Consider the following 23,914-nt stretch of genomic DNA (forward strand, 5'->3'; position numbering starts at 1 on the left):
TCCTTATGTTGATGCCTGCACATTTGATGAGACGGTGGCCTCTTTGAACTTTGGCTGGCATTCTTTGATGGCACTAAATCTTTGCTAATTCTAGCTTGGGATTCTGGATGGGCTGGCTGGTGGCAAGCCAGACATTGAAATTTTCCAATAAGAAGAGAAAAAAGAAAAAAAAGAATGAAAAGGAATGAAAGCTTAAATGATGTATAGTATAACATCTAAAGAGCACGAGTACAAGTTGTTAGCATTCAAAAGGGATGAGAGACAGGAATAAAAAGCTTACTTATAAAAGTAACAGCATGAAATGTCCAAACCTGCAGAAAGACATAAATACCAGGGTTCAAAAAAGTCAAAGGACACCAGTCACATTTAATAAAAATAAAATCACCAGAAGCATACTCCAATCAAACTATCAATGTTCAAACCCCTAGAGAGGATTCTGAAAGCTGCACTTAAAGAAGAAAATCCCATTTGAGGAACTACCTAGATAGCAAACATTTCAACAGAAACATTACAGAGCACAGGGGGGTGGGATTACACACTCAGAGAACCAAATGGAATCCTGCCAACCAAGAACACTGCAATCAGAAAAGATGCCATTCTTTCTCAGACTTTCTCAGGCACACAACTGAGAGAGCTCTTTGATGAACTTGTCTTATAAAGAATGCTAGGGAGTATAGTAAATGTAAGCCTTGATTACATTTTAGAGTACTCTAATAGAAATTAGAGTACTCTAATATTGTATGCTAATATGAAATTTAAAAACAAAAATATTAAAGAAAGGAAGATCACATCAGCATTTCCATATTCATACCCCCAAAATAAAAGAAATAATTATAACTCCAACAATTCATTAAGTAATATACAATATAAAGAGTTATATACTATATACAATATAAAAAATTTAATGTGGAGAAACAGTAGAATAAAAGTGTGAAATATTTTTATGACCACAGTTAAATTGCTATCAGATTAAAATGTCCATTGTCAACTACATGTTTTTGTAAGTTCCACAGTAACCACAAGGCAAAAACCTATAATGATTATACACTAAAAACAGAAAATCAATGAGTAAAAATGTAATACTCAAGGAAAAATCATGAAACCAAAAAGAAATATAATTAATCATAAACCAATTCAGAAAAATGGACTAAATAACAGTTATATTGTCTGTCAATAATTGTTTTGGATATAAATGGGTTAAATTCTGCAATTAAGCAATGCACAGTAGGTGTCTGGATTAAAAAACAAAACCAAGACTCAACCATTTGGAATGTAAAGAAATATACTTTTCCTGCAAAGAAATATGTCATCTGAAAGTAAAAAGGTGGAGAAAAAAATTCCATGCAATTTGAGACCAATAGAAGGAAGAAGAGCTGTGATTTCATCAGATAAAGTAGATTTTTATCACAAAAAAATTTTTAAAAGGTAACACAAACGTAACTGCATAATAACCCAGAGGTCAGCTTAACAAGGCAACTATTATAAATGCATCTATACCCAAAATCTGGGACCTGGAAGCATAAAGCAAATGCTAATTGATATGAAGGAAGAGTTAAGTCATATTAAATGATGATAGGAGACTTCAATATTTCATCAGATTGTCCACACACAAAATTATCAAGCAAACATACTTAAACTGAATTCTAGAGAAAACAGGTCTTATAGATTTTTCAACTACATACATGTAAAAAAAACACCACAGGCAAAGAGTTATCTGCACACTTGTGTTTATTACAGCACTAGTCACAACAGCTAAAACATGTAATCAACATAAGTCACCATTAGTGAATAAGTGAATAGGAAAATGTGGCATATTCATAATAGAATACTATACCACTATAAAAAGTGGAAAATTGAGGAAGTTGAACTTGAGTCTGGCCATTTTGGAGATCAGTATGGCGGTTCCCCAAGAAAATGGGAATCAATCTACCACAGGACCTGGCAATTCCACATGCATGCAACAAAGATATCTGTTCAATTATGTTTATGGCAGCATTATTTGTAATAGCAAGAAACTGGAAGCAACCTAGATGTCCCTCAACTGAAGAATGGTTGAAGAAGATGTGGTACATTTACACAATGGAATACTAGCCCCTGGGGGGAAAAACGGAATCTTGAATTCGCAGCCAAATGGATGCAACTTGAAGAAACCATCCTGAGTGAGGTAATCCACTCACAAAAAGAGGAACACAGTATGTATTTGCTCATATATGGATTTTAGACATAGAGCAAAGGACCACCAACCTATAATTCACACCACCAGAGAAACTAGGATACAAGGAGGAACCTAAGAGATTCATACAAGGTCCTTCACAGAAGGGGAAAGGAACAAGATCTCCTGAGCATATTGGGAGTGGGGGGGGGCAGTGAGTGGAGAGGGAGTTAGAGGAGAACATGTGGGATTAGGAAGATTGAGTCAGGGATGAATAGACAAGAGTAAAATTAAAAAAATAAAATAAAAAGGAGATATAGCATAATAGAGGGAGCCATTATAAGTTTGAAGAGAAAACTGACTCTAGAGAAATGTCTAGAGACCTACAAAGATGACCCCAACTAATAATCTGAGCAATAGTGGAAAGGCTACCTTAAATGTCTTTCCCTGATATTGAGATTGATAACTAACTTACATGCCATCACAGAGCCCTCATCTAAGTAGCTGATGGAAAGAGCAGACACCCACAGCTAAACACTGACTTGAAGTCCTGGAATTCAGTTACAGATAGGGAGGAGTGATAAGAAAATGGGGTCAAGACCAATCTACAGAAACCCACAGAGACAGCTTACCTGAATAAGGGGAAGCTCATGGACCCCCCCCCCAGACTGATAGCTGGGAAACCAGCATTGAACCTACTCAGACCTCCTGAACTTGTGTCTCAGTTAGAAGGCCTGGGCAGTCTAAGGGACCTCTGACAGTGAAACCAGGATGTATCCCTGGTGCAGGAAAGGACTTTGACAAAGCATTCCCAGGGAGGGATACTCCCTTAGCCTAGAGGCAGGAGGGAGGGCCTAGTCCTCCAAATGACTTGACAGATTTTGATGATTCTTCCTAGAAGGCATCGCCCTCCCTGTGGAGTGGGGGTGTGGGAGGAGGGTCTGGGACATGGGCGGGGGAAGAAGGAAGGGATGGAGGGAGGGAGAGAGGGAGGGAGAGATGGAGGGAGGGAGGGAGGGAGGTATGGAGGGAGGAAGGGAGGGAGGGAGGAAGGGAAAGAACTGGGATTGATCTGTAAAATAAGAAAAAAAAAGTGGAAATTTGCACAATGTTAATAGCCTTTCAGGTTAGCTGAAATTCAGGTAAACAATTATATAAATACCATATGATCTCATATATGAGACATAAAACGTTGACTTTCCAGAGACTAGAATAGTGGTTATCAGACACTTGAGGGACTAGTAAGAATTGAGAAATGTGGAGCTGTTGACCACTGAATGCATAACTACATAGGAAGGAGATGTTTAAATGGAAACATTAAGCAGATAACTAGGAAGTAGATAAGTAATTTTCTATAGCAAGGGAAAATTGTGAAGAAAGGAAATGCAGGAGGGAAGAGAGAGAAATAAAGGCCAATGCTTACAGATTTGTAAATAATGAAAACACAGTTTATACTGTTAACTCACTAAAAGTATCTAACAGTACACTTTAAATGTGTGAATAACATTCTATATGATTTATGTCTCAATAAAGATTATTAGAAAACTATGGAATAAGAAGTCATGGGCTAGTTCCCTTAATTATGTGGTCATTATGTGCTATTTGTAAGAGCTTATTGATGGTTACATGTCAACTTTCTGAGAGCATGCTTGCACATTGTTCTCAGGTTTAGGCAGATTCCTAAGACTGAGGTCATGTAACCAAAACTAACAGTATACAAATTTTAAAAAAATGTCATAACAATGGAAGAGTCTCACAAAGTAAAGAGAATCGTCGATATTGATGGAGCTAAAGGTTTCCACAAAATTCAGGGAAAATGGAAAAGTGCTAATTATCTACAGAATTGAAGGATCAGAATTAAAAGTCCTAGGTTACACAGTCCTTAGTCTACAAGGCAGAGCTAAACTAGAAAGACGAAGAAAAGAAATACAAAAGAAAGGAAGAAAAAGACCAAATGAAATGATGATGCAAAGGGGGAAAACATATTCAAAAAATTAAGAACGAGTAACAGAAAATATTATGTCAACAACCAAAGCAGAGAATCCTTTGGAGATGTGCAGTAACATCAACTTCGTGGGTAAGTTGTTTCAGAATCTGCTTTGGACCATCATCCACAGCACTGAGTATTCAGAGCATTCAGGGCAAGCCCTCTGCCCCATGGCAAGTATGCAATGGGTGTCTCCACATTAGTGAGAAGAACACACAATAGGGTGGAGGGATGGAGCAAGCTAGCAATGCCCCTACCTGCAGAGTCCAGCCCCACCCCATACAGGAAATCTCCAAGAGAGTTGGAGGGGAGGAAAACAACCATCAAGAGGATTTAACTTAATTCACTACCTTTTCCAAAAGATGTGTGTGTGATAATTCAAAAAAAAATTCTTAAGAGAGATGTAACAATGACAATTCTCTTATTTCTTTCACAAAATTTTGATTATAACTAAGAATAATTAAGATGCTTACTGAGGTTTGCACAGTGTATAATGTTATCAAGAGTAAAGAAATTTGATCATGGAACTCTAAGGTGTGTCAGTCTATAATTCTTTAAATTATATACCAACAGTTCATTTTGGAAGCCCTGTTTTTCGTGATTTGGGGACAATAAGTCCAGAGTGTTCTTAGTGAAATCATTTACAATATTTGAGATTTTATCAGATATCCTAAGATTCATGCCTGATTCCTGGTAACTAATTAGGCTTTATGCCCACAAGCAAGTTGTCTGTAACAATTTTTCTGGAAAATGACATTTTAAATTCTGTAAATTAATTTTTCCTCATATAGAAAAAGGTTTCACACTAATTTGTTGATACCAATACTATTTTTTTAAGATTCCTATGAGCAATTAATATGTCAGTACACATAAGAGATGTGAGTGCTGCCTGGTGTTGAGAAGTTTCTTAATTAAGTATAATGCTTTTACAGAATACTTCAAGGAAGCTGCCAAAACCACAGACTCACCAAGAGTATTGCAGGGATAACAGTATCACATATTCCATGAGCCAGAGTGGGATAAAAGTACTTCCAGAAACTTCTGGAACTATAATCCATACTGACTCAGTGGACAAGTCGGAGGATCAGGCTTTCTTAACACAAACCATTACAGTCGCATGACTACTCAATCAATTAGAAATGATGGCTTTGATAGTTTTTAACATACTGTTAAAACTGAATATATATTGTCTATTTCTTCAGACCTTCCCTAGATGAAAAACAGACTATAAAAAAAAATGATAACCTGGGTGGTGGTGGCACACACCTTTAATCCCAGCACTCGGGAGGCAAAGGCAGATGGATCTCTATGAGTTTGAGACCAGCCTGGTCTATAAGAGCTAGTTCCAGGACTAGCCACAGAGCCTCCAAAGCCACAGAGAAACCCTGTCTGAAAAAAACAAAAACCAAAAAAAAGATAAAAATTTAAATCTCACAAACAAATGATGGCATTTTAAAAGATTAGATTATATCATAACATGATAAATTTAGTCTTATAAATTATACATAATACATGTTTTATTCATCATTATAAAAAATTAAAATGTAAATTTGTATATTTTCGTATTTGATATTGTACTTTTGAAAGAAGAAATGTAAAAATTCATTTATTATTAGCTTTGTGACAGATATTTGATCTATAATACTAAAAAATTATCAAAAAGTATAGATTGCATGTATTGTAATAATAATTTTCAGAAGTTATGAAAAAGTAAGAATTATTTTTTCTAATTATCACCAGGGACATAACAATCATTTCCTTGCTTCCATAAGAATTTTAGGTAAAAACAATAAACAAAAAAGCTCAAAAAAAAAGTAAGAAAGCTCTTTGTGTGATGCAAATTACTATCCCAACATTTGACTTTTTCATCTTAAAAGATTAAAATGTTTCTAGATATAGCTACAATAACAAGAGAGATGCATGTATACAAACATAATCTATATTCAAGGTCCTTCTTTGGATTCGTTTTTCTTTGTCAGTCTTAAATTTGGAGAAGAGGAAATTAGAATTATGGAAACTAAAATGGTATATTCTACAAGAATATCCTAACATAGTTTGAGAATAAGGTCAAGGAATGATACCCATCTAAAATATAGATCCATAACAATATATCCACAAACCTACACAACCTTGATTATCCGCATCACAGATCCACACTAACTAAGACACTTTAATGTTGGGCTAAGAACAAAGAGTACCTCAATTTCATTCTGCAAACTGGGCCGTAAGAGCTGTGTGCCACTCAGCACCCTTATAATTTGTGATAGCTGACTAGCATTGGGTGGGGGAGGAAAAAGAAGTAGTGGGGGAGTTGTAAAGTTTTCCAATAATCAGGACTAAAGATGAATTACCAGACAGAAAAACAATAAATCCTTAGAGTACAATTGTCAGTGCTACAGAGGCCACCCATCTTAGAATGCATTGGTAACACCTGTGAGCCTGTCTGTCTCAACTCAATTAATTGACGAGCTTAGCCCTGACTAGAAAACATGCCTCGCCTTCAGCTCCAGAAGATCTTCCCAGTAACTTAGCATGATCAGGATCTCAGGCATGTCTCCTTCATTTTTTCACATTAAATACTGACAGCATCGGCAACGGAAAGGACTCTTATTTTACCCTGGGGACCCAGGTACATTTACTGTTTACACAGCCGCTGCGTTATTTTCAAACTTTGAAAGTAACGGGCTAAAACTGCATCTTAGGCTTTTAGATTTCCAGGTTAGCCTCTCTTTAACATTGCCTTATTGGTACCTGTGGCAGTGGTAAAACCAAATCCAGCCTCTGCATCCGAAGACCTATAATCCAGACCAACGGGAGATCCTTGAATATTCATCTGAGCCCCACTCCTCTACCAAACCTGCCTGGCCACCAACTGACTGACCACAGTCTGTTCACTTCCTGTGGCTACTATCCATCACCTTGATAAATATTGGGCATGCTCCATTATCAATAAATTAGCTAACAAACAGAATGGAAACTAGTTCAGCTATCCACTTGAGAGTCATTTCTAAACAAGTACCACCAAAGAAGTAAAAAATGCGTTAAAGAACCATTTAATCAACTCGTCTCTGTACAGCTGAAATTTTTGGAAAATGGAGCCAATGGTTTATGACAAAGGAGTAACCACACAAGGAAATAACAGAGAGGAAGCCAAGCATCTCATGCGGACTCTGGTGGTTTTATTTTTATTTAGCACTTCCCCTTAAGTTTCAGATTGAGTGCTTTAAGATTTTATAAACTAAAACAGGAAGGCCTTTTTCTTCAATCGTGGTTCCTGGTTCACTGAGACAGGCTTTATATCAAAACCTTAACCAAATGTCCAAGGAACTGCTTGCTCACATTTTCCTTCCTAAAATGAATCACTAAACTCTGGTGTCATTCAGGCCAGTTTGCTGCATGTTTGCAGAAGTCACACCTGGTAGTGGGAATGGGTGTGATAGAATGATTAGCTTCCTTTTTGTTGTTGTTGTTTTTTTTTTTTTTTTTTTTATGCTGCTTTCTCTACTACTGTGAGAGAACTCAGTCATCCCAGGACAAGACATAGGGTACCCTTTCTGATGAGCACACTCTTTATGAAGTAGCAAGGAATCAAATCTATTCTCCACATAGTGTCCCATAAGTCTTTTTGCTCATATCGCACAGAGCTACTGTTCTTACAGTGAAGTGAATGGAGCCCCTCTGAGTAGTGCTATGGGCAGCCTTGATCCAAAGCCACAGATCCTTTACCCTGTTTCTCCCGGAAGAGATCAAATAACATTCATCTTATGGTGAGAATGGTTATGATGAAACGAATGGTAATGCCAAAACTTTGTGATTACAAATGCTGATTGTTTTAAAGCATGGGGTAGACAAGATGATCAAAAAAAAAAAAAAGTTTTACTGGATTTGTTCTCATAAAATTTTTCACCAAGTTATGCATAGAAAACTATGCTAGAAAATATTTAAGGAAATCTAATGGTCAAATTTTGACTTTGCGGTTTCCTTTGTCTCTTGATTGTGAATTTTTGCACTATTTATTAGGGTGAAAAGAAGGGAGGAAACTAGAGTTTTCCTTGTAAATTTTGGAGTTTATGGTATTTATTTGCAAGGGACAGTTTTCTTGAGAGGTTGATAAACTAATGTAAATCAAAGTACTAAAACTAAAATAGCAGTTTTATGGACAAACCTTCAAATCATAAAGCAATTCAGATAATAGGGAGCTGAGCTGACCACAGGAAATGCACACATTGTAGAACCTATTGCCATATAGAAGCTTTGTTTCCAGCTTGACAGCAAGAATGTTTATAATGAGTAAAACTCATTTCTGTAAGGTTTTCTTTAACCCAGCAGCAAATCTCTACTAATTTATGTAAGAACATGCCCTGTTTTGCAAAGCACGATTATCAGTCTCTGATTTTGACTTCCATCCTTAACCTATTAAATCATTCATGAGTAAGTTCTACACATATAAATAACCACCACTCTTAGGTGCTCTTTTTTTTCTTTGGTTAAGATTTCAATTTGTTTCTTTAAGTTCTCATAATTTGATCTTTTCACAAAGTTCCTTTGAAGTAAAATATACTGCAATCACATTTGGGTTGAAACCCTTCCTCTCTATCATCCCTGCTTCCTTATAGAATGTAGAAGTATTGAATAGTTTATTATGAGAGGTCATTTTACTTAACTACTAAAATAAATAGAAAACATAATTACAGTGAAAACAATGAGTTACTATTTTAATCATAGTAATTATAAATACTATTCCTGAGCTGACTTTTTTTTTAACAACAACAACAAAAATTTTTCTACTAGTACTTCCAGGAAATTTGAAATGTTTTCCTAAACATTGGATCATTGTTAAAGGCATCAGATCTAAACACACACCTATGTTCCTGTGCAGAACCTAGCACATCTTAAGTTTGTTTACTGTGAAATCTGAATCTCTGTTTGTATTTTTATAGCTGTTCCAAGTACTGCTCTAAAGTTATTATGAACAAATAAATGAAGAAATGGACTGGAAAAAAAAAAGGTACACCATCCTTGAAAATGGGAGGAAGTCCCATTGGTCTTCATAACTGTACCACTGAAGCAATTGGTACCAAATGCAAACACACAGCTTTACTGGTATAGCTATCAATATAAGAACCAAAGGGTGCTGATCTAAGAAGAAATGCTTTAAATACTCTAGTCTGCCATTTCTTTTCTTTTTTTTTTTTTTTTTTTTTTTTTTTTTTTGTTAAGAAACAGAGATCCTGTGCTAGCCATTACATATCAGAAGATATCATGCACATGTCAGAAATTTGGTTATGAGAAGGCACTCTAGTTTGCCAAGAGCCTTGAAATTATTTTTAACGGTGGCTGTGTACACAGTGTCCTAGATGGAGAGTGTTTCATAAAGTTTGAGGAATAAGATGCTGAATCTACCCTAGAGAACTGAGAGGGCTTGAGACTGTGAGTGAGGAATAAAGCTCAGAGCAGGAAAGTGTAATGACTTACCTGTAACACTTTTGTCAAATTGTTAAACAGAGCTTGGCCAGCACTCACTTTGTATTTGACGCCTCTGACTGTACCATTTTTGCTTAAAATGTTGACTCTTCTTGTACCAAAAGCCTTCTCACTGGCTGTCCTAGCCAATACCAGCAAGTTATCATGGTCTTTCTCATGTTCACTATCTTCTGATCCAATGTGGCCATTTTGCTGTCCCTCAGAGTCTCTGAGTCCATCTATTCCACAGACACTGGCACATTCAGAATCCAGAGAGCCCGGTGGCTGTCCATCTTCATAGACTTCTTTCAGAACTCTCCCACTGTGAGATGAGGCAATCCGAAACCGGACTTTCCGTGGCCTGTCACTGTCTGCCTTTGTCTCTCTTTTTAGCATGGTCACCTCCACCAACAGGAACAGTTTACACCATTATGGATCTGCTGTCAGTTTATCCCTTTGTCACACAGCACAGCAGAGCTGAATTCCAGAGACAGTAGTCCTCCTGTGACACTAAGAATGAAAGAAAAGAGGATGCCCAAGGACATGCAGTGTGCCATGGCTATCAATAATGGATGTGCATGTGTGCTATGGTTACCATTAAACTAAAACCTGCAAAATGATCCCAGCCTTTAAATATTAAACATTCATGGTGGACTCTGACAGAACAAGTGCAAGAAAGTGGCCTGGGATGAGACAGACAGTAAGTATGTGACAAGGACATAGAGGCTTGAATGTCTAAGCAGGATGGGTGTTGAAATGATCTTAGCGTAAACAACTCTACAGTTTACTGTCTAGAATAGAGGTACAAACTAAATGTGTAGGACATAGGGGCCCCAGTCATCTCTAAATGCTAGTTCTTCTCCCATTGTCCCCAGGAAATCTTTCAAAGGGACAGTGGGTGTGCTACATGCCTACATAAAACCTGCAGTGTTGACTTTAATGAAGTAGCTGGTTAGATTGCAACACCATTGCATAAGGGAATTTTTCAACAGACATCTTCATGTTCTTGGCGCTTTGCTAAAGGCAAGCAAGCTTTCACACTGTGAAAGAACTTCTGGTTGGTTGTGTTCCTACTTCTGCCAGTAGGGGGTGTTCTCTTTGATACGGGGAGGGGTTTGGAAAGGAGATGTGGAACCTCGAAGGAAGAATGGAAAATCCTCCAAGCTAGCCAGATCAGCAAAGCAATCCAGGTGATGGACACTGATAGATGTTCCACCCAGTCATTCCTGTACAGAGAAGGTCCCCTGCACCTGCTTGGTGTGTTTCCCATCACTCTGGCAAGCACCCAAGAAACCTTTTAAGTTGTAAGATTGCGTTGGAATGTTGCTATTGAGTATGTTACCTGAATACTTAGAAGAGAGAATTATTTTATGTTAATAACCTAAGATATTTGTTGATATTAGTTTTCAAAGTTCAGAAAACACTCAATAGAAAAAGTTACAGACAAAAGTCTCACTAGACACAAAATTTTTGCCTACTCCAGTGTGTAGAGTGGAGGTTGTCCAATTCTTACAAACCTGGAGGACTGTTCGGCTCTTTGCTTTTAAGGACAAAAGTAATAGTGCCAGCTTTGGCCAATAAGAAATGAGCAAAAGTGATTAACCCCTTATAGACCAATGCACTTAAAGCAGAGAATCCTCTGACCGTAATATCTGAGAAATCTTAGGACATATACTCCCGTCCCATATTGGCTTGGTCATGTACAGGTTGTGTAGAGGCAATAATAGCTATCATGAGTTCATGAGTCCAGCAGTCCTGCCATGTCCAAAAAAAAATACTGCTTTGTTCCTGTCCTCCCCATCCTCTAGTTCCTATAATCTTTCTTTTCCCTTTTTCTGCAAAGGACCCTGAACCTTGCAGACAGTATATGATATGGATGTACCCTTTGTGGCTAAGCCATTGTCACTTACTCTCTGCACTCTGACCAGTTGTGAACTTCTGCATAACACTATCCATTACACAAAGAAACCTCTCTGATGAGGTCTGAGAGCTGTACAAACCTATGAGAGAGTGATATAAACGTATAGGGTGGTTTGATATGTCCATTTATCAAAATAACAGTTGGTAGGTTTATTCTTGGGGCCTGCAAGCTCCCAACCTTGGGTTCTTGACCAGGTTTACAGTACCCCATAGCTGGGGTGCTATGGGCAGTTGATACCTTCATGGTAAGGAAGATGCAGTTTCCTTTAAGGGTATGACTCCTGGTAGGTCACCCATGCTGCAGTAGGATCGCCCTGCACTCAGAAGTACATGGGCAGCACAAATTGAAGTCAGTGAGCTATTAAGTTAAACTCACAAAAAAGTGGGCATGAAATTGGAGGTGTATCAAGGCAGGGGTGAATCTCAGAGGAATTAAGGGGATGAATTGGTAAATACGGTCAAAACGCATTGTATGGAAGTGTCAAAGAATTAACAAATCAATTATTAAAAGACTAACCCTGTCAAAATCAAAGATAACTTTACAACAATCACCACTACTAGGCATATGATTATGTGTTGAGAAATTATATCATGCATATATTATATAATGTATGAGTATATGGGTGTCTACAACTATATATAATTTGTGTATATTTAGGCCATAGAGTCAAATAAAAATTCATATTACATTTATTAACTCTTACCTTTTTACTAAACAACATACAGTATCTCCCTCTGCCATTATCTCTGAGAAACATGATAAGATCCACACCTTCCCCGTTTGCTCCTGTATGTATAGAAAATCTGGACATTGAGATACAACATGCCTATTTTTTTTTAAATCACAGTAAGTATCCTCTCACTAAATTACCTGCTATGGGAGGTTGACTCTGAGTCTATTGGTCTTTCAGTTCATCCTTGAAAGAGAGAAGACTCACTTAATATATTTTATAACTACTAAACATACATGTAAATCTATGCATACATAACACACACTTTCCCATAGATGTTTTCAATGTTCTAAAATTCCATCACTCTAATGAAGCATTTCTACCCTTCACACAGGTTTCTCACACTAGCAAAAACATCTTTATTATGATAAACCATATGTTTGATATATAATACATTCTTAATAGTTATAATTCATACCTTTCTTAAGCTAAATAAAATTATGTTACTGAATTCAATAGATAAATCTTTTATTTCTTCATTCACTCAAGCAATAAATATCCCATAAGTATCATAACACTGTTCAAATATAAAACCTAGACTAGATGAGGAAGGACCTAGGCCCTACCCCAAATTATGTAAGAGACTTTGTTGATCCCTCATGGAAGGCCTCACTCCCCATGGGGAGTGGATGAGGGATGGGATGGGGATCTGTGGGGGACATGGGAGGATAGGAGGGAGAAGGAACTGGAATTAGTATGTAAAATAAGAAAAAATATTAAATAAAACAGAAAACCTATAATAGATGTGATAAATATAAACATAAAATTATGGCATTTTTGGTTAAAAATCATATTTCACTGACACAGAATGCTTTGTGTGTATATGAATGCCTTCCCCTTGAAGTAATTGAGCTTCTTGCTTTTCAATAACTTATTCTATACTCTGCAACCTCATTCTGTTTAAAATTGGCTCCTGGCCAGTATGCATCAAGAAAGTAACTGCTTCACTTATCACCCATTTGCAAGGATCCGTTTATTGTTCATCACATTTTAATCTTTTACAGACTTCTATGGTCCATCCTCATGAATTTCTTGCACTTCATATATACACTTATAGTTACTCATTTAAGCAATATTAATTGTGCACCTACCATATCAGAATTTCTAGATCTAGTCTACATAGACTAGAATAAAATAAAAATGATACCTGTGCCAGGGTAAATTTATATAATATAGAAATAAAAACATAGTAAAAACTGTGAGAAGAATTACAAAGAATACAAAAGTAGACACAATGAATAAGGACATAGTAAAGAGTTCTCCTGTAGATAAAGTAGAAGTGATGAGCTTGTAGAACGAGAAGCTGTTATGCTAGAGTCTTCCAAAATTAGGACATTCTGAATGTGAATGTGAAAATATAAGAGGCAGAAACAGGGGTACCTTCAAAGTTGTGAAAATATATGTAAATGTCTTTGAGGGGAAAACCAAAAAGCTTGTTCAGAAAATTAAAAAAACTTTAGAGTGTCCAGCAATGTCACAATTATAAAGAAGACACAATATCAGAATGCAACTGTTAAACTTTCCCTGCTTTCAAAACCTTGCTGCCCACCACTCTTCTATGTCTGGTTAGAGTTTTGTGCAGTGAGAAGTCATTTAACCACGTCTCTGGATTTGTAGTATAATTCTTTCCAGTGCCCTGAATCACAAAGTAAATGTGACATCCCTCCGTGTGCTGCTGACTTTTAGGCATCACATTTACTATTCTGTTTTCTTACTCTTGAAAACACTAGAAGTTGGTCACTGCCCATGAACCATTCATGAGCTAGAACCTCAAAAGCTGTGAGAGCTACACAAACCTTTGCTCTTTATAGTTATCTCCAGTATTTATTATAACAGAAAGCTAATGTAGAAACAAACAAAAAAGAGTTTGCCAAAAATGGGTTTCAAACAAATGTGAGTGCCACATGAAGAAGCTTGAGAAGCCAACTTCTTAGAGTGCCCTGTGATTTTCCGTGCTTAGAATGTCCACAGATGAGGTGTAAAATAAGAATACTCTTAGAAAGAATCCTATTAATAAACTTATATAACAAAAATCTCTAACCTAATACAGACTTCTGGTGTTATTTTTATGGCCGATGTTTTCTTGTTTGGTTGGTTGGTTTTTGTTTTTTTGTTTTTTTGTTTTTAAGTTTTAAAACAATCTTATTTTAGAAACCAATCCCAGTTCCCTCTCCCTCCCCTACTCCCACTTCTCCCACTATCTCCCCCATGCACACCTCAGAGAGGGTGAGGCCTCATCAAAGTCTGTCACATCATTTGGAGACAGGACCAAGGCCCTACCCCTGTAGCTAGGTATACATCCATAGGGAATGGGCTCCAAAAGACCAATTCTTGCACTAGGGATAAATACTGATTCCACTGCTAGTGGCCCCACAGACTTCCCATTCCCCCCTCCCAACTGAAACTCATGTTCAGGGGCCTAGCTTGGTCTTATGCAGGTTCCTCAGTTGTCAGTCTGGAGTCAGTGAGCTCCCACTTGCTTAGATCAGCTATTTCTGTGGGTTTCCCCAACATGATCTTGACCCCTTTGCTCATATTATCACCTTTCCCTCTCCACAGTTGGACTCCAGGAGTTTGGGTCAATGTTTAGCTATGGATCTCTGCTTCTGGGTCCATCAGCTACTTGATAAAGGCTCTATGATGGCAATTAAAATATCCATCAATATGATTATAGGGTAGGGCCAGTTAAGCTATTGCTTAAATTTTTAGTTGGAGTCATCCTTGTAGGTTCCTGGAAATTTCCCAAGTGCCAGGTTTCTTATTGAGCCAATATTACCTCCCTCTATCATGGTATCTCTTTCCTTATGCTCTCTCTCCTCTCTCTCCTTTCTCTCTCTCTCTCTCTCTCTCTCTCTCTCTCTCTCTCTCTCCAATCTTCCCCCAACTTGAACTTCCCAATCCCTCATGTTCCTTCTCCCCTCCTCTCTCTCCTACTGCCCACCCCTACTCCAGTGCTCCCAATTAACTCAGAAGATCTTATCTAGTCCCCTTTCTTGGGGAACGGGGGATCCATGTGTCCATGTGTGTATCTTTTAGGGTCCTCTTTGTTTCCTAGCTTCTCTGGGTTTGTGGATTATAGGATGGTTATCCTCTGTTCTATGTCTAATATCCACTTATGAGTGAGTGTGTACCCTGTTTGTCTTTCTGTGTCTGGGTTACCTCACTCAGGATGATTCCTTCTAGTACCATTCATTTGCCAGTGAATTCCAAGATGTCATTGTTTTTTACCACTGAGTAGTACTCCATTGTGTAAACACACCACATTTTCTTTATCCAATCTTCAGTTGAGGGGCATCTAGGTTGCTTCCAGGTTCTGGCTATTACAAATAATGTTGCTATTAATGTAGTTGAACAAATGTTTTTGTGGTGTGAATTTTTATCCTTTGGGTATATGCCCAAGAGTGGTATTGAGGGGTCTTGAGATGGATCAGTTCCCAATTTTCTGAGAAACCACCATACTGGTTTTCAAAGTGGCTGTACAAGTCTGCATTCATACCAGCAATGGAGGAGTGTTGCCCTTTTTCCACATCCTCGCCAGCATAAACTGTCATGAGTGTTTTTGATTTTAGCCATTTTGACAGGTGTAAGGTCAGAGTCGTTTTTATTTGCTTTTCTCTGATTGGCTAAGGATGTTGAGCAATTCTTTAAGTGTCTATTGGTCATTTGATATTCCTCTGTTGAGAATTCCCTATATAAATCTATACTCCATTTTTAATTGGATTATTTGGTGTTTTGATGTCTATTTTCTTAAATTCTTTATATGTTTTGGAGATCAGGCCTCTGTCAGATGTGGGATTGGTGAAGATCTTTTCTCATTCTGTAGGCTGCCATTTTGTCTTGTTGACTATATCCTTTGCCTTACAGAAATTTCTCAGTTTCTGGAGGTCTCATTTATTTATTGTCAGTATCAGTGTCTGTACTACTAGTGTTATGTTCAGGAAACGGTCTTCTGTACCACTGTGTTCAAGTGTACTTCTCACTTTCTCTTCTAAGAGGTTCAGTGTAGCTGGATTTATGTTGAGGTCTTTGATCCATTTGGACTTAAGTTCTGTGCATGGGGATATATATCAATCTATCTGCATTCTTCTACATGTCAGCATCCAGTTATGCCATGGCTAGTTTTTTTTTTTACTTTGTTTTTATTTCAACATTTTTTTCTGATTTTACATATCGATCCCAGTCCCTCCTCCCTCTCTCCCTCTCTCCAAATCACTAAAATTTTAGCATTCATAACCTTGTATCAGTAAATGACATAAATCTAAAAAGAATAGCTACCAGAACCTAGGTTATTACAAATTATATTTCACGATTGTATTGTTTTCTTTTGTTCCAAGAGCATGGTGCTAGAATGGTGCCCAAGACATTCTAATTCTATTAGCCTATCATTGTTGCCAAGGTAACAGGGAGTGTTGATACTATTGTCTGAGAAGAGGGTTAAAACTGGCAGTGAGAAGCACAACAGAGAGGCAGCAAGCCAGAGAAAACCTTTGCTCATTTAGGGAACTGGAAATGCTTTTGCTTTTCTGTTGGGATTACAGTTTTGACTCTGCAAATAAATGAGAAGGATTTTTTTTTAAGAACAGATAAATGAAAGTTACCCAGGAGAGGGCAGTAAGAACAAAATTCTTACAAAAGAGAAAGCATGATGGGATATAAATTACACGTTTTCCAATTGGGAAAGACATATCACATTAGAAAAATATATGGTCCATTCAACTGTCCCAATACCAGTTACACAACAAAGGGGTTGGGGGCCCCAACGCATTAAAGCATATCTTTGTGACCATAGGATCTTATGAAATAAATCAACACACATTCCTTTGTACATGTATATCTAGAACTCTACTATAATTTGACTTAATTGATTTAGATCTCTTCTTGCACAAGGAATGTTTCAGAATAATTCTGCCAGTCATACTAGTAACAGTGATTGACCATTTATGTTGACTACCACAATTCAAAAATATTCACAAAGAACATTTGAGAAAATGCTCACTTTCAAGAAATTGGGAGTCTTACATTCATTACAGAAAAGGAGGTATGTATGCTAATTAAGAAAAGTTCGTGACCACTGCATTAAACCAGCATGCTAGGACATGGGCCCCTATATGCTTGTTTGCTCTGCATAAATTTGTATGCACCAGGGTCATTACTGGTCTGCTGATGGAAGAAATTTCCGTGAGCAGAGTGCAGGCTATATTATACATTATTTTTCCTTGAATCTTTCAGCATTTCCAATTTCCTAAAAAGTCAAAATTTTAGACAAGTTCAGAATTGCTTTTCAAAGAAAGAAAGGAAGGAAAAGAGATAAAATTATAGCCACTTACCTTCCTTTCCCTAAAACATGGAATTCTGAATCCCCTTTCTATTTATAACCTTGCCCTCTACACAGAGAACACTGACTGTAAAGATTCAAGGAACTGAAGTCTATGTATCTGTTTAACTTTTCGTGAAGATGAATCATTCTTCAACTCAGGGGTCTTGAACAGTATTCAGTGATAGGTTCTCCAAGGCTTATTTTTAGCAGACCATTGCTCTAAAAGAATTGCCCTGGCACTGGAAGGCATATTGGTGTGGGAAAACAAGAATAATTAATAGATCCATCAAGCAGCTGAAAATATTGAGTCATTATAAAATTAATGTAAATATTGGGTTAATTTGCCTAAACTTTATGATGAAAACTAAAAAAACATGCTTGATATATATAAACAAAATCTATTACTAAAATCAGGACTTTTATTTTTTTTCCTTTTTTTATTTTTTTATTTATTTATTTTACATAACCAAGTCCATTTAAATGAAAATAAACATTTATAGACAATATTTGGAAATTTGGGCGTCGTTCTTTCCAAACTACTTCTTGCTGGTAAGGGGTGCTGTCATGGGGGATTCTAAGAAGATGCAGAAATCCTGGCTGTAGTCTGTAAGGCTGCTTTGTCCAGCTGTTTTGAATGTAGGATCACCTGGTACTCTTTTCAAAAATCAGGACTTTTAAAAATTACATTATGTTTTTGAGCTTTTTTCCCTAGTTTATCCTTGTAGCTAATGGAACAATGGTATTTCTTAGAACTGTTTTCCTATCACATCTACAGAGGTATAATTTACAAACTTTAAAATATACCCTTGTAATACTGCATGCTGATGAACATTAACAAAAGTCAGACTTTTAAATGACTTACTACTACCAGCTCTCTGCACAAAACCTGGAGTTGTTTTTTGTTGTTGTTGTTGTTTATTTTGTTTTGTTTTGTTTTTTGTTTTGTTTTGTCCCCATCACATCAAATTATTTTTAAACATTACTCAAATTTTTTTACTCACTTCAGTTTGCATTTTATTAGTGCATCATTCCACTTGGAGTCTTGAAAATGAATTCCTTCAATAAAGGCTTCCATAGCTTCAAGTAGGAGTGTGTTCTTTGTTTTTGCACTGGAAGAAAATGTATTGCTGGCAGTGAAAGAGAAGACATAACATCTTCAATGAATTTTAATTTCTAGGCCTTTCTTTTTGGGTACCATTTGACCCATCTTGTATGTTCAATATGCCAGTACTTAATGTATTTAAAATCATGCTATTCTGATGAGAGTAACAAGTTCTAATTTATTCATGATTTTCTTTACTCTACCTGTCACAGTATCCACAGAAGCTTTTAGAGAAATCAAGAGCAGAGACATTCAACTGTACAGGCACATGACATAAAAATAACCCAGAAGGATAAGACAAACAAGCTATTGGTACCCTACTGGCACAATGTAGTTATTGTGGACTCAGAATGATGGATGTGATATGAGGTCACCTAGACAGTGCATGATAGTCTCAAAGCTGCTGGGGTATTGTCCCCAACTACAATGGCAACAGCTTGAAGTTTAGCCCAGAAATCAGATATCCCTACCCAAAATAAAGTAATTAATACTCACACCTTTGAATGAAAGAGTCCTGTCTGCCTGCCTAACTTCTGTCAAAAGTATTCTTCATACTTATGTCTGCTCTGAACTTACCAGTGGAGCTGCAGAGCTGCCAGGCAGGCAGCTCCTGTTGTTTAATTCACTCTGTCACACCAGGAGATTGCAATCAAGCCTTAATAACATTCTGTAGCCTGTGGAGACATTAGCTGTCCCTGAAGCCCAGCTCACTTGTCATTCCAGGCATCGGCTCAAAATGGATGGAAGGCTGCCCAGTTTAGCCTGCAACAGTGTATACTTCAAAAGAGTCTCAGCTGGTGGCCTCAGGAAGTGAACCATCACCTGTATAGTTCTGTTCTCCATTGGGATTCTTATATCTAGTAGATACCTACAAAGACTCTCAGTAATGTGCTGTAATCTAGAAAATGGTGCCATCTTGAGAAGATTTTTTGGTTTTATTAGTTTTGTTTGGTTTTGTTTTTAGTTTTATTTTTTTGACAGCATACTGAGCCCAGTTATTGCTGTCCATATGTGCATGGGTGTAGGGGCATCCACAGGAGCATGAGAAACCTACCAGTGGATATATTCTCTCCTCCTGAAGCAGCTACCACCTGTCAATAGCTCTGAAGTGAGGGTGTGACCTAGAGATTACTGTTACTTAGAGGACATTTTTAGTTTCCTTTCTGTCCTGTAATATGGGACTCAAAGCTATCTAGGAGACACAATTCATTATAAAGTGATGATGATCAATTTTGTATTCTTGTCCTGCTGTCATTTCTAGGAGACTCTCACATTCTGTATCTCTTACACCAACCTAATGGCTACATCAGCAAAACAACTCCCATGCCTATGGCTCAGGATCATTGTAGAAGAGAGGGTGGAAAGGTTGTAAAAGTCAGCAGATCCAGGAGTTTGCTGTGAGATTGTGTCTTTCAGCAAAGTCAGAAGCTACACCCAAAAACTTCCACCAACATGAATGTCTAAACATGAGCTGAATGAGGATAATAGACATGCTAAAGTGGTCAGAGGAAAGCCCAGGAGGCCTCAACCCTAGACAAAGGACTATAGGCAACTAAGAAATACAGAGTGGGAGGAATAGTAATATCCAAGGAAGAGTGCACCAATTGGTTATCCAGTACTAAATGATCCACCCTGGGAACATGAACATACAAGTAACATTATTCAAACTAAGTAGGGTGTATTTGTGTTTTTAGGAATGTGTATGTATATAAATAAATGTATATAATAACAATAAAAGGAGAGGCCATGAACATGAAAGAGAGCAAGGAGAGGTATGCAGGAAGGTTTTGAGGGAGGAAAATGAATGAGAAATGATACAATTCTATTATAATTTCAAAAATAAAAGAAATAACTGGGAGATGATATTTAGCTCATGTATGGTGTCCAGATCACACCATGTCAAGGTCCTCACAGACCCTCTCATCAGATTGTCTCTCAGCTCTCTATCCTGTGCATTTGCTGGCTTACTTCTAGGACATCACAGAGCTTGTGAGCTCAGGACTTCATACTCTGTCCCCCGTTTTTCAGCACTAGCTCAGTAGTTAATAGATTGCATAATCTCCTGTGTTCTATTAATCCTTTGCATCATTCTACTCTGAAATTCCCTCCAAATAAAAAATCAATTAATTTATAGTACTTTAAACAGCATCTAACAGCCAGTGAGAACAACAGAAGACTATGGACTCAGGAATTGATAATCCTCCATTCAAATGCTGGCTGAGTCAAAGTATATATATATTTGTTCAAGTATAATCCTGAATATAGTTTTGTGACAGGATGTTATGTTTTGTTCTAAACATTATGCCTAACCACAGAAGTTGTCATTCTTGTATGTCAAAATAATTAGAGTATAAATAGCCTCACACAGATCTAACCAATAGTCTCATGTCTATCACACAAGAGAGCAAGAAAGAGAGTGATAGTTTTTTTAAAAAAATATTATTTATTGTTATTTTCTTTTTTCTTTTCTTTTTTTAATTTTATTTAATTTTATATAACAGTCCAATTAAATGAAAACAAACATTTATACACAATATTTGGGAATTTGGGCGTCGTTCTTTCCAAACTACTTCCTGCTGGTAAGGGGCGCTGTCTTGGGGGATTCGAAGAAGATTCAGAAATCCTGGCTGTAGTCTGTAGGGCTGTTTTGTCCAGCTGTTTTGAATGTAGGATCAGCTTGTGAGAGTGATAGTTTTAAATCCTTAGTAAAAGTATTCCCAATGAACAATGCCCAGTAATTTTGATTAATTGTTACTGTTGCTATTTAACATACTGTCTTTGTGCCCACAACTACTTTATAGTATGGAAGAAGAGGACTTAAGAAGACAGAAAAAGCACAAGCTACTTGTTATAGTTTGAATATGAAATGCTACACCAAAAGGCTCTCTTGGTAAAGATGTTTCCTCCAGTTGGTTAGTAGCACTACTAAAAGATGTTGAGTGCATTAACCTCATCAATGAATTAATCCATCAGCATTCATACCTGAATTAACCTTTAGGAGAGAGGATCAAGTTGGAAGAAATATGTCACTAGAGCATTGCTACAGGCATGCTTCTGAAGAGTGTATATTGTCTCTGTCCCCATCCTCTTTATCTGTCTATCTATCTATCCATCCATCATATATCATCAATCATCTATCATCTATCTATCATCAATCATCTATACATTCATTTATCTATCTATCTTGTATATATCATCTATCTATATCATCTATCTATCACCTATCCATTCATTTCTCTATTTATCATCTATCTATCATCTATCCGCCAGATACACTTGTGCCTATCCTTTCACCAAGGAAGCAGAGCTGCCATGGACTAAAGCCTTAGAAATGATAAGCCAAAATAAATCTTTTCTCCAATAAAATATTTCCTCTCCAGTATTTTTTTTCACAATGATGAAAGTTCCCTGAGCCTCTGGCCTGAGAGTATTTTTCTGGACAAAGCATGGTGGAACAGGATACATAGAACAGACAGGTGACCACATGACAGAAGGTACAGGTGCATCAGAAACTCAACTTTAACATCTAGCAGTAGCAGTGAGAGAAACCGAAGCTTTATAAGGACACTCAGGAGCAGAGGTGTAAAGGTGAGACGAGAGGAAAACTCAAAACAAGGGTACAGCAGTCCCCTCCCTCAGTGGTAAATGTTACATGTTCTGTGAGGTGCTTCATCAGCAGCATCCAGCAGGTGTGTTTAAAGGATGCTTGCCTGAACCACCATTCCCCAGAGTCAGTCTAGCAGCTTGATTGACTGGCAATGGGAATGTAATCCTGAACCCCAGATGGTCCAATCAGATTATTGATAACTAAAGCATAGCAATTCTGGAGTCTTCAGAGACAGACTAAGATGAAGAAAATAGTTGCTTTGATTCTTGACTCTTCTCAAGGCTTGGCATTATGTCCTGACTTATGTACCTCTAGTTTATTCCTCTGTTTACTTAAATTTGTTTGAAGCTTTCTGTGTCTTCCAAATAGCAGCCTCTGAGTTGTCAGGGAAAATTCATCAAAGGGGTCTTTCCTTTGTATTACCAAAATTTAAATGCAAAAGTGCTGCCTGTTTGTAACCAGCAAGTATTTAGAATTAAATTCTGGTAAATGAAATATTTGGATAGAAAAGTATTCATAGTTTAAACTACTTCCTGGGTTTTCTTGTTCTTGTGTGCTGAGTGACCATTGCTCAAAAATGGGATCCTGTCACCTAAATGTTCCTGCTTCCTACCTTCTGCACTACTGCTGCTACCTCATCCTCTCTCCACAAGATGACCAACTCCACAGCATCAGTCAAGCCTCTCTGTAAACATCACTGGAGTGTCTTTTTTCTTCATTCAGAGTCCCACCTCAGCACAACTTCTTTGTGTGAAAACTTCACTCTGAATTATCAGATCTAGGTTAACTGCAAACCTATAAACTGGCTCTGGCCTCCATGTTTTAAGTTTAAAAATAGGTTAAGGGATTTGAATAGACAAATGTAGACTATTGAGTCAACCTAAAATTTCTGAAGGGTTAATGATCATTCTTATACAACAAATTAGCTGTTTAATACTGTTCTGTAGTTTTACCCCCATCAAAGTGCTTCCTTATATTCTCTCTCTCTGCCTCTCTCTCTCTTTATCTCTCTCTCTCTCTTCATTTACTTATTTCCTTACCCTGTTTTGCCTCTATTTGTGAAATATTTTGTTCCATCTTTCATCACTTTTGATTTGTGCTCTGGCATCTGGTGAACACATGAATACACTCCAACTTCAGAAGGTGGTACAGCTTGCCTTTTATGGGAAATGAAAAGAAGGCAAAGCCCCTGATGATGTGAGACCTCATATGTCTTTTTATACTCATCTTTATGATTCATTGTGTAAAGGACTAAACATTTTCAAATCAACAGAGCATCCATGATTTTGAAAGCAATGCCTTGTTATAAAAGCAGGTAGAGCTAAATAACATTAGTTGTACATTTCAGTATTTTATGAATTGGCTCTAACCTCTGAGAACCATTTCATACCAAGGCTAGGCTTTAACCCAGTCAGTGACTCCCAGAATATGGTTATTTATGAGTCCTTCTTAAACTGTGCCAACTGTATCACAGCTTAAACACCCTTTTAAGCCAATTATTTTATACTCCCTTTACTATTCTGAAAGGAAACATAGAGCTATAAATTCCACCTACATATAGATAATCCATTCATCCTGCAGTTCATCTCTACAACTCTTAAACAAAAAGTCAAGTTCTGGAAACTGACAGTGTTA

At 37.2% G+C, this 23,914-nt stretch overlaps 1 protein-coding gene across 1 annotated transcript in view; it reads right to left on the minus strand.

Annotated features, from left to right (window-relative positions):
* Nucleotides 1-9,998, minus strand: part of Grxcr1 (glutaredoxin and cysteine rich domain containing 1) — a 120,836-nt gene extending 110,838 nt beyond the window's left edge. Inside the window, exon 1 of the mRNA XM_051198449.1 lies at nucleotides 9,615-9,998. Coding sequence (XP_051054406.1) covers nucleotides 9,615-9,998 — 384 coding nt within the window. The remainder of the gene's footprint in view (nucleotides 1-9,614) is intronic.
* Nucleotides 9,999-23,914: the final 13,916 nt, after the last annotated feature.

Source organism: Phodopus roborovskii, unplaced genomic scaffold (assembly GCF_943737965.1).
Source record: "Phodopus roborovskii unplaced genomic scaffold, PHOROB, whole genome shotgun sequence".
Classification (NCBI taxonomy): domain Eukaryota; kingdom Metazoa; phylum Chordata; class Mammalia; order Rodentia; family Cricetidae; genus Phodopus; species Phodopus roborovskii.